The 15,698-nt window shown below is 44.8% G+C and overlaps 1 protein-coding gene across 1 annotated transcript in view; it reads right to left on the bottom strand.

Moving 5' to 3' along the window:
* Nucleotides 1-204: 204 nt before the first annotated feature.
* The window catches only part of rnf19b (ring finger protein 19B), a 38,643-nt gene continuing 23,149 nt past the window's right edge, over nucleotides 205-15,698 (bottom strand). Inside the window, exons 3-10 of the mRNA XM_080442010.1 lie at nucleotides 9,813-10,012; nucleotides 7,848-7,992; nucleotides 6,904-7,066; nucleotides 3,662-3,776; nucleotides 3,154-3,294; nucleotides 2,755-2,944; nucleotides 2,471-2,605; nucleotides 205-2,197 (exon numbers count right to left, since the gene is read on the bottom strand). Coding sequence (XP_080298136.1) covers nucleotides 1,738-2,197; nucleotides 2,471-2,605; nucleotides 2,755-2,944; nucleotides 3,154-3,294; nucleotides 3,662-3,776; nucleotides 6,904-7,066; nucleotides 7,848-7,992; nucleotides 9,813-10,012 — 1,549 coding nt within the window. The 3' untranslated portion in view covers nucleotides 205-1,737. The remainder of the gene's footprint in view (nucleotides 2,198-2,470; nucleotides 2,606-2,754; nucleotides 2,945-3,153; nucleotides 3,295-3,661; nucleotides 3,777-6,903; nucleotides 7,067-7,847; nucleotides 7,993-9,812; nucleotides 10,013-15,698) is intronic.

Genomic DNA, 15,698 nt, shown 5'->3' with positions numbered 1-15,698 from the left:
ACCATTTGGCATACAATACAGACACTTATGATTGATAGTGCAACATTAAAAATAAATCTGACTACTTTTTTCTAAAAGACAGTACTAAGTCCTTGGTTCACACAAGAGTAACACTTTTACAGATAGGATCCTCTATATTTCAGAGCTGTTAATTGATTAACTGCATGGAATGACCCCCTCCCCCCCGCCCACCCCCAAAGTGGATATAAAGCATTTTGGAAACAAACTCTTGATTTTGTTACATCCAATATATAACAGGCTTTCTGGTAGTGGATTTATTTTGGTTGTACCACAGACAATTTTATGCAGTAAACACAGTAATAGCAATAAACAACGGACAGCAAAAAAGATAGACATTTGAGATAAAGTGCACGAGTGCTCATTCAAAAATAAAAATCCAGTCAGACAGTGGGACAAACTAATACATTCATCAAGATTTCATTCATTCCACTATCTGTAAGCTTGTGGATTCTGTCTGTCTGACTTTTGCAGCTCTGTAACTAACAATCATTCAATCCTCTCCGCTCCACACACTTGCACACAAAGACAAGGACAGACAACAACATTCAAGTGGGTCAGACCATTTACCAGTTAGCGTGTTGGAAACAAAGTCAGTCGGTGTGTGTTGCGTTGGTCAAAAGGAAAGCTTCATCATTGCCACTGTCTGTTAAGGCAGGCAGGCAGGCGGTCAAGTCAGTCATTTGCATGTGCAACTGCCCGTAGGTTGACTTCAGTTGTGGTCCTATCATCCGAGGCATACAAGAGCCTTGTAATAATGAAAGAGTTCTGACAATGAACAAACACATTGTCGGCTGACTTCCTGAAACGTAGCTTAATTGCCATGTATTAAGAGCTCAGTGGACATATTTCATTTGACTTCTTTAACAGAACAGAACAAATTAGAATACAAATGTCACAGCAGTCCAGGATAATCGAGACATTAACTGTCAGAACTCTGTCATTTCCACAGATCAGCGAGCATGGGCTCTCTCCTCTCGACGACATCTCCTTCTCTGTGCAGGACAAGTTAGATTCAAGTGCAGATATAACCTCCGCTAAGCCACGTCTCTGTGCAAAACTACACTCTCACCAGTCTCACAGGAGCCCGCAGCACTTTGACACCTTCCACACACAAGACATAGTCATGCAGACTCATGCACACAGCAAATCATACAATTTCAAGGTTCATTCAGATATAAATAGGGAAAAAAACAAGACAGTGTACAAAGTCCACGCACATTCACACATTTTTAACCCCCCCCCCCCCCCATCTCGCTTTTCCTCAATAATGTTTTTTACCATCATCGTACTTTTACCCACTGCTGTGCTTGGCAACGTTTCACCTAATTTCATCATTTATTTTTTATCATATTATCTTGTGGCAAATTTGTACCTCTTGTTTTGCTATTTTTTTGCTTAAGTAGCCAAGGCATTTTGCACCAAGAAGTAAACATAAAACATCATGTTATAAATATCTAAGACTGAGAGGTAGAATCCTGAAAATAACCTCAGTGAGGACATTAACAGGTCAATAGATCGACAGATAGACAGACTGACAGGTAAAAGTACATAAAGGCTGTCTGCGTGTAAGAAGGTTTTGGTGAGTGAATCAAAAAAACAGCAAACGAAAAAGTGAAACAAAATAAATCTATGAGACCGCGTGAAAGCTAAAACATGGAATTGTCGGGGAGTTTCTTATTTTGTGCAATCCTGAGAGGCTGGGGGGCCTGTGTTCTCTCAGACATAGAGGATTACGTTGCTGTCTTCGGGACAGTGAAGGCCTTCGGTGGAGGGGTTCAGCGCTCTGCAGGATGGGGGCTGGGGCAGGGGCTGGTGGGAGGAGGACAGCGGGCGACAGCTCTTCGGGTGAGGCGAGTCACAGTCGTCCGACGTCAGCTCGGCGATGTCATCCGACTGCGTGTCCGACATCTCCAGGTCGCTGCGGATGCTCTCCGGCTGAGCCAGGGTGACGTCGCGGAGGCCCTCTCGGATGGACGCCCCCGGCGACAGGCCCAGCTCAGAGCCGGACAATGCCACCCCGCCCCTCCGGGAGCTGCAGTCCTGGGGCTCCTCCCCTCCCGAGCCGCTCGCCATGGCGGCTGTGCCCAGAGGCGGGGTTAGGTCCTCTTCGCTGGTCAGGCAGAGGTGGCTGGGTTTGGTCTCAATGTCCACCTGGATCTCATGGTTGGTGCACTCCCTGCAGAGGAACAAGAAGGAAGGTTTTAAAATGCTTATGATTAAATATTACATTATATTATTATATATACAGTACAACTGAATGAGATAGAGGGAGAATCAATGAGAAGACAAGTTAGAGAGGGAAGATTTTATATAAAGAACAGTTAGACACACTTTAGGTACTTCCTTAACACACACGCGCAGAGAAGATAAACATACAGTACAAGGACAGGATGACCAAGAAAGACAATGAACAACAACAACAACACACAAAGCAGTGATGACTGCGTACCTGTCAGGTAGTGTGTAGGAGGAGATGATGGATCCGGCCATGCCTCTGGTGCTGGCACAGTCACTGCCTGCACCCAGGCTTCCGGTCTCCCTCTGGGTTGACTCCTTAGCCAGCTCCCCTCCATGCACCTCCAGTCTGGAAGAGAACAATACATGAAATGTAGACATTGGTCATCATGAGTTGTTTCTTTCAGGCACAAGAGATGGCATGTGGACACGCGATCTTTGGAACCACATCGACATCAGCCCACGGCTAATTCTATTGTAATCCGTTTTTTTTGTTACCTGCTATATTTGCCAGTGCGGGATCCCAGAGCACCCCCTGCCAGGGTGTTAAAGTGGGGAGTGTCCCCGAGGCCCCCTGGTGCCACAGAAAGGCCCTCACTGGGGGAGGTGGTGCTCAGGCCGCTGGCCGCCCCATCCAGACTGCTTGAACCGAGGCTGGGAGACTTGAGGGCACGCCACGCATCCGCCACTGAACACAGAACGGGAGAAAGAAAGAATTTCAGAATTAATGTTTTTTAAATACATGCTTTTATGCAAATAATTTTGTACTCTCAAAGGGAGCAATGATTGTATTGGAAATAACATTAAAGGCAGAGGCACGGTTAAAACACGAAACAGTGAATACGTTAAAAGACATCCTCTGCCCCGTTTGCAAGTGTGATGTTTTTGTTTCCTCACCTGTTATTGGTCCATCATCCTCGTCAAAGTCTATCCGCATGCCCCGCCCCTTCCCCCGGCTCACACCACAGCCCCCACCTCTGCACAGAGAGATGGGCACCACCCCGTACACATATGCCAACATGATGGGCACACCAATACCTGAGAGAGAGAGAGAGAAAGAGAAAGAGAGAGGGGGGGGGGAGAGTGGGAGGGAAACAGAGAGAGAAATGATGGAAAAGAAACAGAGGGAGACAATGAGAGTATTTAATTTACTATTCTGCCTTACAGCAAAAATACATTTCAATATATTTTCTATGAAATAAACTGTGCTGCTCTTGTGTATCTCTGTTTCTAGTGACATAAGAAAAGTTACACAGGAAGACAGAATTGGGATGATAAGGTACAGATGAATGTATTAAGATAAACTACCTAGGTGTGATAAAGAACCACCACATATGCTATAAAAAGAAATAAATTAAAAGGAAAGAATAGCAGACAGAAATGTAGACCCTGTGCGGTTCCTTACCGACGCTGACAGTTGCTATAACCGGAGCAGTGATGATGGACAAGGCCACACCTCCTGTGATGGCCAGGTTCCTCCTGTGACGAGAGGTCTTCTTCAGCTCATAGTGGGCGTGTATCTGCAAATAAAGGACAAGCATGAAGTGAACACAGCTGAACTGGACATAAGTAACACCGGGACTAGAAGGAACTAGCCTGGCATTGCCAGACTGAGCACGTGGGATCACTCAAACGTTCTCTCCACGATATCACAGCTGCCTATGGGCCGAAGTCCAGACTGATTTCAGAGCACCGTTAAAAGCTAAGAAGATTTGAACAACATGGGCAAAAAAACTGCCACAGTGTGTGGGAGGATTACTGTATCTACTGATTAGCTGTTTATCCATGTTAAACAATGAACAGCATGCCATAATTCCAGTAGGCTTATGTCATAACATGCAGTTCTATAAAGTATCCACAAGAGGGTGGTATATCAATGTACCATTAAAGGTCTTATATACAGTACATCCAGTCTGAAAGATGCTGTTTTTACCATTGCCTGAGCGATTTCCATGTTTCACGAGGAAAAGAAAAAACATAATAGAACCGATTAAATAACAGCTTAGCAAATCACAGAAAACTGCCTGAAAACTGTCTGAAAACTGCCTTCCTGCTCTGTCAGTTGCTGAAAACATAGCCAAGACAATATACATCCTATAAAGTCCTGTTGAAAAAAGAGGGTTTGAGCAGATATTGATAGAATACGTCACCATCAAACAATCAGGAGAAGGGCGCACACCAGTATTGTTGAGGTGCTGCTGACCTTGGTTAAAAAAGTCTAAAAGTGAAGAAAAGGCCTCACACTAATAGCCATTGAAGCAATCCCTGAAGACGACCTTTCCAGGTCGAAACGTCGGTACTTGGTACTCAATATATTATCCTGCATCGTGGCTATGAGTGTGCTGCCTTTTCTTCACTTTTAGAATACGTCACCATACCATTTATATTGAAATATAACTAAAAGGACTCCATTAACACCTTGTAATGCTTAAGTGAGTAATGGAACTTTCACTATGCTGAACATAACAGGAACTGAATGTCCTGACCTGTATTTCTAGGAAATTACAACCATGCTTCTCAACAATGGCTGACCTCAATGCCCGCCAGAAGCTGGGATGACGCCAGAACCAATAGAAAGACACACTTTCAGTGTCATTTTGAAACATTGTAAATTGCAGGGAAGTGAAAGAGGTTTCCTTGCAAAGAACCAAGACGAAATAGATGAAAGGGGCTGTGAAATATTTGGCAACAAGTGCTTTGGCTTTCCATGTTATTAACTGTTGTAGACTACGAGTAGTCGCATGCAAGCGCTGCTGAGGCTAAAAGACTGACAAAATGCAAAGAAATGAATGTACTGTAGATGTTTGTCCCCCAACTATGTTACCCTGCCCACATTAACCCTAGCATTCATGTAATAGGTGAACATTCATCGTAGATCGGCTATTTTCAGCAAAGAGATTTGGTGTTAAGGGAAAAAAGGAGTGGTCCCTTGGTCCCCTGGGGATCCTGGTCAACGAAGTATAAAGGGTTAATGTGGTTAACGTGTGGCAGTGTATTGTAACTGGTCTTGTCCGTGTTTGTCTGCCTGACTGTTAAGCCCAATGCATACTACAGCCAAACAGCCGAAATTTGTTAGGTTCGGCTCGGTCCAGACAACAATATGACGTAATTCAGAGGTTCGGGTGGGCGGGAACAGAACAACAGCTGTTTGGTGCCTCCGAGATGTTGTAACTACCCGAACCCATTTGGGCGTTTCGCATTGTGTTTCCGCATTCATTCAGCCCAGCTTCAAGGTCATTCTGTCAGCACTAACAAGTGAGAAGCAGGGGTAGTTTGTGACTCAAGCCAACTTCCAGGAGGTACAAACACAACCTTCGCTAGAAGGTTGTGTTTAATCGCTAGAAAGGGAAAACTTCCATACACCTCCTCTATCACAAATTCCCCACAGCGTGTCGCGGTTCACGATATCCAGGTATACATTTTACCATCTGTTCCACTCCCAGCAGTGCTGCTGGCTATAGTGTAGCCTAGTACACACTGCTCGACAGAGCGAATACAGCGCTGCTGCTGCAGCAGCGAGTCTCCACTCGCCACCAATGGCGCGAGCCGTGAGCGTGAGCCACAGCAGTATGAAATGACTTTTATAGACCCAAAATAAAATCGGGTCAGGAAGCCCTCCCGAACTGATTTTGTCCGGCTCTCCTAGTGTAGTATGCATTGGGTTTTATGCTGCTCCACAGAGAGCATTACCGTTTGGCTAGAAAAAGTCATGGTCACAATGTAAGGTCAAGGTGGAAATCATGAACATTGGTGGGAAACCTGGGAATGATTAGTAGGCTTCCCACAGAATAGATATGAATAAATGTTTGGGTTGAAATAGGTCACAATCAAGGTCTACATTGAGAGAGAGAGAGATTGAGAGAGAGAGAGAGAGAGAGAGAGAGAGAGAGAGAGAGAGAGAGAGAGAGAGAGAGAGAGAGAGAGAGAGAGAGAGAGAGAGAGAGGAGAGAGAGAGAGAGAGAGAGAGAGAGGGAGGGAGAAGAGGAGAGAGAAGTTGAAATAGAAGAATGGAGAAATTACAGAAATAAAGTTGAGGAGAGGAAATGTTAAGTGTAGAAGATTAGATGGAGTTGTTTTTCCATAAAAAAAGGCTATTGCCCCAATCTGTAAGTAAATGAAAGTGAATGGAGACACAACAATTAAGCGTGCCAACGTGTCGTCACCAGCAGAAGGGGCAAATCAGCCTGCGGGGGGCGAGGCATTGGGCGTGGCATTGGGCAATGTTAAGTCAACCTGGTTTTTACCCCTCAAAGATGTCCGCAGCTACCAAAAGACACTTGTTGACGCCCCCTTCAGGATTTTTGGCACGCTCTATTAGGGTGTGTGTTAGTTAACATGACATAAATCATGTTTCTCGAAGTGATGACAACATGCCACACTACTTGATATGTTCACTGTCCACAGATTTGTCTCCATATAGCGTGTCTAATGAATATGTTGCACCATAATGATGTAATGACAGTTTACATTGCCCTGGGCCTCTGAATACAGGTGCACAACCCCAAAACGTTCTCATCACATGCTCTACGGAGCACACCTCAACTCACTTAATTATTCATTACTCTTTGACATCAATGACAATGAAGATGATACTAATGACAATGATAATGATCATCATCAATATTATTATCACTGCTATCATCTCACCTTGCGCCCCACATAGACGGGAATGCCGATAACCATGGCAGGGACGGCGATGCCAGCAATGAGAGTGATGCCAACAGGAGCTCCTATCAGGGTGCCCAGCTGCCACAGAATCTTCTTCTTCCTGCTCCACGGCTTCTTCCCCCAGAACGTACAGCCCGATGGACTGATGGAGAGAAGAGAGAGATGGAGAGAGAGACAGAAAGATAGGTTATTGGCCCAATCTGTAAGTAAATTAAAGTGAATGTGCAGTGCAGGCTAGCTATTAGCTAGCTGGCACTGCAGTTTCAGGTTGATTTTGACATTGAGTGAACTGAAAGTGAACAGACGTCGTTGCTGGTTAATTACTCTATGTCAGCCAACAAACAGGTGTGTGACGTTAACATGACATAAATAATGATTCCATGTCTCACAGCTAAATCTCACATTGTACTGAGAAAGAGGAACTACCCCACTGTCTCTCAGTCAGTGACATATACACACAGTAGTTATACTGTACCTATGCATATATACAGCACATGCAGATACAGTACATATACGGTACATATGCGCTCGTACATGTGCAGAGGCTGTACAAGCGCCAAAAAAGTGTACAGAAACAAGTACATAATACATACTTATGTGTTACACACAGACACATACACACATAGTTATATGTATTATACATACATATAAGTATGTAAGTATGTATGTACAGTATGTATGTATGTACAGTGCGTGCGTGCGTGCGTGCGTGCGTGCGTGCGTGCGTGCGTGCGTGCGTGTATGTATGTATGTATGCATGCATGTATGTAAACACATACAGGTGACCACAGGAGTCAAGCTATGACTAGGGAGCGGTTGTGTATTATACGACACTGGGAGGAGTGCATGTATCATTCTCATGTGTATTGACATACTTGTGAGGACTGGTATGACTTGTGGACTTGACGTGTGTGTGCTCCTACCTGAGGTAGTGCAGGTCAGAGATCTCCTTCATGCAGAGCCAGCAGAACTCACAGCCACAGACAGCGCAGGTCATGTGATTACAGCTGCCGTCGTTCATCTTGATGATGTAAGCGCCGCATCTCGGGCACGGCTTGATGTCATCAGCTGGGAACGGAAACAAACGGGAGGTCAGCCGTTAAAGAGATTCTTATGATCAATGTTATCGTTATCAATGATTAGAGTGAATGTACATGATTGGTTGAAGACAACAACCGCAGTAAACTAGTTGTTACCTGAAGGGAACAATCTGACTCTTTCCTCAATCAGTTTTGTTAAAATAATGTTTACACACACAGTGTGTGTGTGTGTGTGTGTGTGTGTGTGTGTGTGTGTGTGTGTGTGTGTGTGTGTGTGTGTGTGTGTGTGTGTGTGTGTGTGTGTGTGTGTGTGTGTGTCAGAATCAAAACCAAACAAAACAAAACTATTGAACTTGCTCTTCTTTTAAATCTCTATTGGACTTCTTTCTCTCCCAGAGAGGTCTTACTCATTATAGTAATGGATTGGCTAATGAGTGCAATTTGACGGAAAGCAAAGGACATGCATGGAATTGATTAAAACACTGTTTGAATGTTGGATTCTGGGAAAGCGAGCAGAATGACTGTTGCATATTTGGAGGTTTTTGTTATTGTTTGTGTCCTTGCTATTCTGCTGACACAGCTCAACCACACTCCGTCTCTCTCTCTCTCTCTCTCTCTCTCTCTCTCTCTTGCGCTCCTTCACTCTCTCCCACGCTCCAGCATTCCTTCTTTCCTTCTCCCTTCATTTCTTCTCTCTTTCCTGCTCTTCCCTTCATCATTTCTTTTGTCGTCGTGGTCCCCCCCAGCCTTGTCTCGTTCACCCGACTCCCTCCGAAGCTCTCTCGCAATTCTCCTTCGTCGTCCTCTCCGGCTTGGATCAATGGAACTAATTATGATTTCAGTTCCTATTTATCGGTATCACAATGAACAGGTGTCCTCTCTGAGTCCGGGTCGGTAGAGCACTTGCCTTTGGACCACAGGGTTCTGGGTTTCATCCCGGGCACTACCAACTCAGCGTATGAGTAGAATGGCGTGGGTTAACTAAGTCATGCGGCAAGTACTGGGAGCTGACGGCAGGTGTGGCACTCCACCTCAGCAATCCATCTATCAGGGGTCTAGCACATTGAAAAGGGGATAGACTCCCACGTTGGGCTGATACTGACAATAAGCCACTCGACCTATAAGTTCCTCCCTTGCTCTCTCTTTCTCTCTCTCCCCCTCCTCCAATCCTCTCTCTAGCTCGATAAGAAAGATAAAACAGTCAGGACAGACAGACAGACAGACAGACAGACAGACAGAGGACTGGTTTTGATTAACAGCTAGGCCCTGCAAGTCAATAGCAGCCTATTATTATCAGACCCTCTGGATATTTGGCTGAGGGACAGAGAGTGTGGATGATGCATTATTAAGAGATAGAGAGAGGGAGAGAGAGAGAGAGAGAGAGAGAGAGAGAGAGAGAGAGAGAGAGAAAGAGGAGGTTGGCTGAGGACAGCCCAGAGGGTTCCATTTAATACATTTTAATCAAAGCTGGATTAAACACACTTGGGCATGTGCACGCACGCACGTACGAGCACACACACAAAATCTACAGAGAATCCTGTATGTCCCACATAGGAACTGTATTTATCACAGAATCACGTGCACGCCACTTCTTACACATCTCATGTCACATGCCAATCCTGAAACTCATCTAGTCCAAAACAGCAGACTCACACACGCATATGCACGCACAGTGCACACGCACACAGAGCTTGCTTGCTTGCGTGCATGCGTGCATGCGTGTGTGTGTGTGTGTGTGTGTGTGTGTGTGTTTATACATATGTCCTTGAACTTGCGTATTTGTGTACGGATATGTATGTTTGGGTATGTAATCATGTATTTGTGTGCTTGCAGGTACAGTACACTCACCAGGCCCTTGCTCTTGTGTGTAGCTAGGGGAGTGGTTGCTGTGTGTGTGCAGGGACTGCGCCCTCTGCTGGCGGGCAGAGTCACAGGTCTGATTTGGATGCCAGGCCTGTTTGCAGTGGTAGCAGAACTCTGCCCCACAGCCCTCCCTACGACACACCAGTCTGGGGCAGCTGGCGCAGCCAGAGGCGATCACTGCAAACCTGTGAGAGAGAGACACACACACACACACACACACACACACACACACACACACACACACACACACACACACACACACACACACACACGTGCGAAGGAAAGAGAAGTTTAATCAATACAGATGCTTCAATACAGACATGACTAAATTACAATATTGAGAGAGAGAGAGAGATAATGCAGAAAAAGCTAAATGATGTAATGCAGACAAAATATATATATTACTGGGTGAACAGAGAAAGAGAGATTGTGACAGAGAGTGAGAGTGAGAGAGAGAGAGAGAGAGAGAGAGAGAGAGAGAGAGAGAGAGAGAGAGAGAGAGAGAGAGAGAGACGAGAGCGAGCGAGCGAGAGAGAGAGATGAATCGATCAGTAAGAAGTATTCACAATATTAAAAGAGAGGGCAGAGAGACATTTAGCATACACTAACAACTCTTTTTTTAAAATGTGTATTTATTGCTTTTGACCAGCACATACATGAGAATACAGTTGCCATAGGATGTCAAAAAAATTTTTTTGTGCCCTTACATCTACCCCCCACCCCAATCCCACATACAACATACAACATTCAGACATGTAACATAAACATACATTTAACTCAAAATAAAAAATAATAAATAAAGAATAATCAATTCATTTGTATTATGATTTACACTAACAACTCTGACAAATGCAGAGGGGGGTGTTAATCACCACCATGATGGAATCTTCATTTTAGAAGGCGGTTAACCACTTTCAACCTGGTGTCCCTATTTTGGGTATATGTCAACGTTTTTTTTTTCACTCAATGTGAGCTTGTAGATAGGCTATTTCCATAGCATAACACCATTGTAGGAAAAACTGACCAGAGAGACTATGACACTTTATATTATAGGACATTTTTGCTAAAGGAGAATATATTGAAGTTCTACTGATGCAGCCTGTAACTATGCTGCTTTAATGCTGCAGCAGCTTTCTAATTTTTTTTCTCTCACAGGATTGAACACTGGTGAACAATTATAGTGCACTAGAAGTGCAGCATAAATAAACGAACGCTGGGCTATTGTTTGTGCTTCAAACATTCCTTGGGCAGAAAAAGCAGGTCTCAAACCAGGCGTGGCTTCCTGTGGCACTACTGGCAAATATCTCTGCATTATCTCTGCATCTCTGCTTTAGATAAACGGTAGTTTGGTATAGCAATACTGTCACGGGGGAAGGCCAAAACTCTGTGTGTGTGTGTGTGTGTGTGTGTGTGTGTGTGTGTGTGTGTGTGTGTGTGTGTGTGTGTGTGTGTGTGTGTGTTTTATTTTTTAAACTTTTAATTGTACATATATTATTTTGTTTTGATTGTAATTGTTCCACTTTTGCTTTGGCAATGTAAACGTATGTTTTCTCATGCCAATAAAGCCCTTTGAATTGAATTGTGTGCTGACAATGTGTATCAGCGTGAGAAGGAAGACAGCAGATAATGATAATTTCATCATGTGGTTTGGTATCATGGAAATGCAGCACTGTCGCAGGGGAAGGCCAGAACTCTGCGTGTGTGTGTGTGTGTGTGTGTGTGTGTGTGTGTGTGTGTGTGTGTGTGTGTGTGTGTGTGTGTGTGTGTGTGTGTGTGTGTGTCTCAGTGTGAGAAGGAAGACAGCAGATAATGATAATTTCATCATGTGGTTTGGTATCATGGAAATGCAGCACTGTCACAGGGGAAGGCCAGAACCGTGTGTGTGTGTGTGTGTGTGTGTGTGTGTGTGTGTGTGTGTGTGTCTTTGATTTTTCCCTGATTCTGTTATTCTGGTAACCGAGGGGACCTGTTGAGGCACAAAGCAGAGAGAGGCACAACACCGGTTGCTACGGCAACCTACACAGTAAAATACCACTCACAGGTGAATTTTTACCCTCTCAGAGAAAATGCACAATCTGAATTTTACTGGGTGGGTGAACATTCCACATCCAAGCTGTGCCCCTAATGGTGGATATTCCAACAAGAAAGAAAGAAAGAAAAAGAGAGAGAGAGAGAGAGAGAGAGAGAGAGAGAGAGAGAGAGAGAGAGAGAGAGAGAGAGAGAGAGAGAACTGTGGAGAGAAGGAGCAACGGACAGAGACAGAAAGACAAAGACACAGGAGAGAAGGGAGAAGAGGAGTTGTGAGGTGTAGCAGGGAAAGGGACAGCAAAATACAGAGAGTGAGAGAGAGACAGAGACCGTGGGGGGGCGGGCAGTATTTATGAGTGTTGACATGCTGTGTCTGGAGAAGAAGTGACCGCAACAGAGCCCCGTCGGTGTGTGTTCACCCACATACAGACACCTGAGATCCCTGCTGGCCCACTAAATGCCTGACAGAGACGAAAGCGGCGTTGTTATTTAACAGCACCCTGACTCACTCCTTTGCACGTTCACAATTCACATGCACGCAAACACACACACGCACGGGACAATCTATTCTAGAGCAGTGGTTCTCAACCTGCATTGCAAGTGAGCCCTCAAATAATTGGCAAAACACCAAGATTTGACATAATATTAAAAAGTTATGCCAATAAATAAGAACTTAAAGTATAACTACATTAGCTCCATTAGTCCAAGGTGGAACACAATTGATTGATTGATTATTAAAATAAACATGCTCTGAAAATGCTCGTGGCCCCACCCACTTGACCACTTCAACACGGCAGCCGTGTTAGTTTAGTTTATTTTGGTCCTTTAAAGAGTGTGTTGAAAAGGACCCATGCGGGTACTCACTCAAAGGACACGTGTCACATGCACACGCTAACATGCATGCACGCACATACACGCAACATGTGGTTGAATTATAAGGGACCCCCCCCATGCACAAACACTAGCGTGTTCAGACAGATGGACAGACATGTGCTCACACACACACACACACACACACACACACACACACACACACACACACACACACACACACACACACACACACACACACACACACACACACACACACACACACACACACACACACACACACACACACACACACACACGGCGTCCAGCAGTGAGTATGTAATGACGTCTTTGATTTTGACTCCTGTTTCCCCTGGCAACATTCCCTCTATGCTGCATCGATAGTCACCATGGCAACTGACAGCCAGGGGGAAACCGGCAGCAGGCCGGGGCTTTGCACCTATTGGATATCCTGGCATGTCAATCATGCAGACGGACGTTTGATTGGTTGCAATGAGGAGGAACAGTGCAGGGGCAACAGACCGAGTTAACCCATTCAACCCGGGAACGCATCTCTGTCATTTTAGATGTCTTTGGCTATTCAAAAATAGCAGATATACAAGCTCACCGAGTGCCGCGCTATGAGCTTGTAGATCTGCTATTTTTTTTTAAATCGTTGAAAAAACATTTTCAAGATTTTTCTAAAACAGCAGATCTACAAGCTCGTAGCGCTGCACTCGGTGCCGTTCTATGAGCTTGTAGATCTATAGCACGGCAGATCTATCTGTAGAGCTATTCAAAAACTTTGCTATTTTTGAATAGCAAAGTATAAAATAATGGTTATAGCTCAAATCTGAAATGACACCCAGATGTGTTCCCGGATTGAACGGGTTAAGACATATCAGATGGTAGAGGTAGAAGGAAGTGTGTGTGTGTGTGTGTGTGTGTGTCTGTGTGTGTGTGTGTGTGTGTGTGTGTGTGTGTGTGTGTGTGTGTGTGTGTGTGTTGAAAGAGGAGTTGTGAGAGGTTATTTGAGGCAATATGGCTAATCAGGCTGGAGCCAGCACACAGCAGACAGACTGTAGAAACAGTTTACAGTGTAACACGCATCACAGACTGACACATGTTCTGTATAGCAACATGTTACAGTGTAACACACATCACAGACTGACACATGTTGTGTATAGCAACATGTTACAGTGTAACACACATCACAGACTGACACATGTTGTGTATAGCAACATATTACAGTGTAACACAGTGTTGTGTAGTGGTTGTTTGCGGTGTGTTTCTCTGACACGCGACAGGTTGCTGCAAAGTGTTCTCCTCAGACACAAATAGGTTTCAACAGACCTATGTGTTGAGTCACTCTTTAGAAAGGGTTCCCGTGCTGCAGCTTGTCAGTTCTTGTGTGAACACATTGCTACGTGACGATAACAACATTTCCAGTCAGGGATCAATGTAGTTTTTCTTCTCTTCTCTTCTCTTCTCTTGCCCTCTCTTCTATTCTCTCGTCTTCTCTTCTCCCCTGCTCTGAGGCAGCCTGTGCCTGAGTGGGTAGGCCGTCTGGTAATCAGAAGGTCTTCGAGTCGCCCCCTCAGCCCACCTTACAGTTTGCTCTATTAATGGCCCTATGGCTCTATTAATGGCCCTTCCCCACAGCACCTAATAGTTAGGAGGATGGGTTAAATGCACAGGACATTTTTCATGTGGTTTGTGTGCAAATGTAAAGTGACAAATACCCCCTCCCCCCCTACCTACAATGCTCTCCTAACACAAACACATACTGACTGTTGATCTCCAGTCAGTCAGTCAGTCAGTCAGTCAGTCAGTGAGTGAGTTGTGACCTCATGGCAGATGTGTAGGCTGCCGACATGAGACAGTGCCACAAGAGGTACATATCTACAGAGCTTCTTTCCGAATGGGGTCAACAGCATCGCCCACACACTTTTTTTTCATATTCTCACTTCACTGCAACAGTCGCACAGAACACGTGTGTGTGTGTGTGTGTGTGTGTGTGTGTGTGTGTGTGTGTGTGTGTGTGTGTGTGTGTGTGTGTGTGTGTGTGTGTGTGTGTGCGCGCAATATCCTAGTAGTAATTTAACTGTGAAATTGTTAGAATGGAGCCGTTTCTATCTCCTCGTTCTTTGGATATGCGTCAATATAAACACACAATTCTGTGCTTGATGATGAATGTCTTTGCATCTGCCCAGAACGATCCACAGTGTTCATTTAAACATGTTTAAGAGTATACAAATGGTACACTCTCCGAGTTAAATTAAGGATTTTACGGTCTGTGTTTATGTACAGTATGTATTTGTTTTTGTGTGTGTGTGTATGGGGGGGGGGGGACTAATGGTACAAGCGTCATATAAGCAGTTCAATGGATGACCTACCGAATATATTTAGTGGGTTTGCTTTGAGTCTTATGCCAGCAGTGACGCATAGTAGCTGTCCTACTTATTTACATCAACCAGAAGACAAAGTCCACATTATTATGCATACACACACACACACACACACACACACACACACACACACACACAAAGTCATAAAAACACACGCACGCACACACACTTGATTCCTGGCCTTCCCCTATGACAATGCCAGAATGACTGTACCAAACCACAGCATGCAATGATCACTACATATCTGCCCACCTTCATCCCACACTGACACACAGACAGACAGACAGACAGACACACAATTTATTACCTCCATTTAATCAGACTCCTCTCATTTGATTCCAGAAACATCCCCATGACCTAATCACCCCCCCCCCACCCTGTCTGTTCCATGCATAACCACATGATGGAGAGAGCTGCATTCTAACCCAGTTAACAGCTCCAAATCTCTCTGTTTGTTGCTTGAAAAAGACATACCATCCAGAGAGAGAGAGATTAAAGAAACGAGAGAATGACGAGAGAGAGAGGATTGTGTGAGTGAGGGAAGAAGAGAGGCAGAGAGAGAGAGAGACAGTGAGAGAGACAATAACAACGATCGGAGAGTGACGCCGAGAGAGGGAGTGAAAAA

Source organism: Gymnoscopelus braueri, assembly GCF_963280865.1.
Source record: "Gymnoscopelus braueri genome assembly, chromosome: 11".
Classification (NCBI taxonomy): Eukaryota; Metazoa; Chordata; class Actinopteri; order Myctophiformes; family Myctophidae; genus Gymnoscopelus; species Gymnoscopelus braueri.
This window is presented reverse-complemented; position numbering and strand designations above follow the sequence as displayed.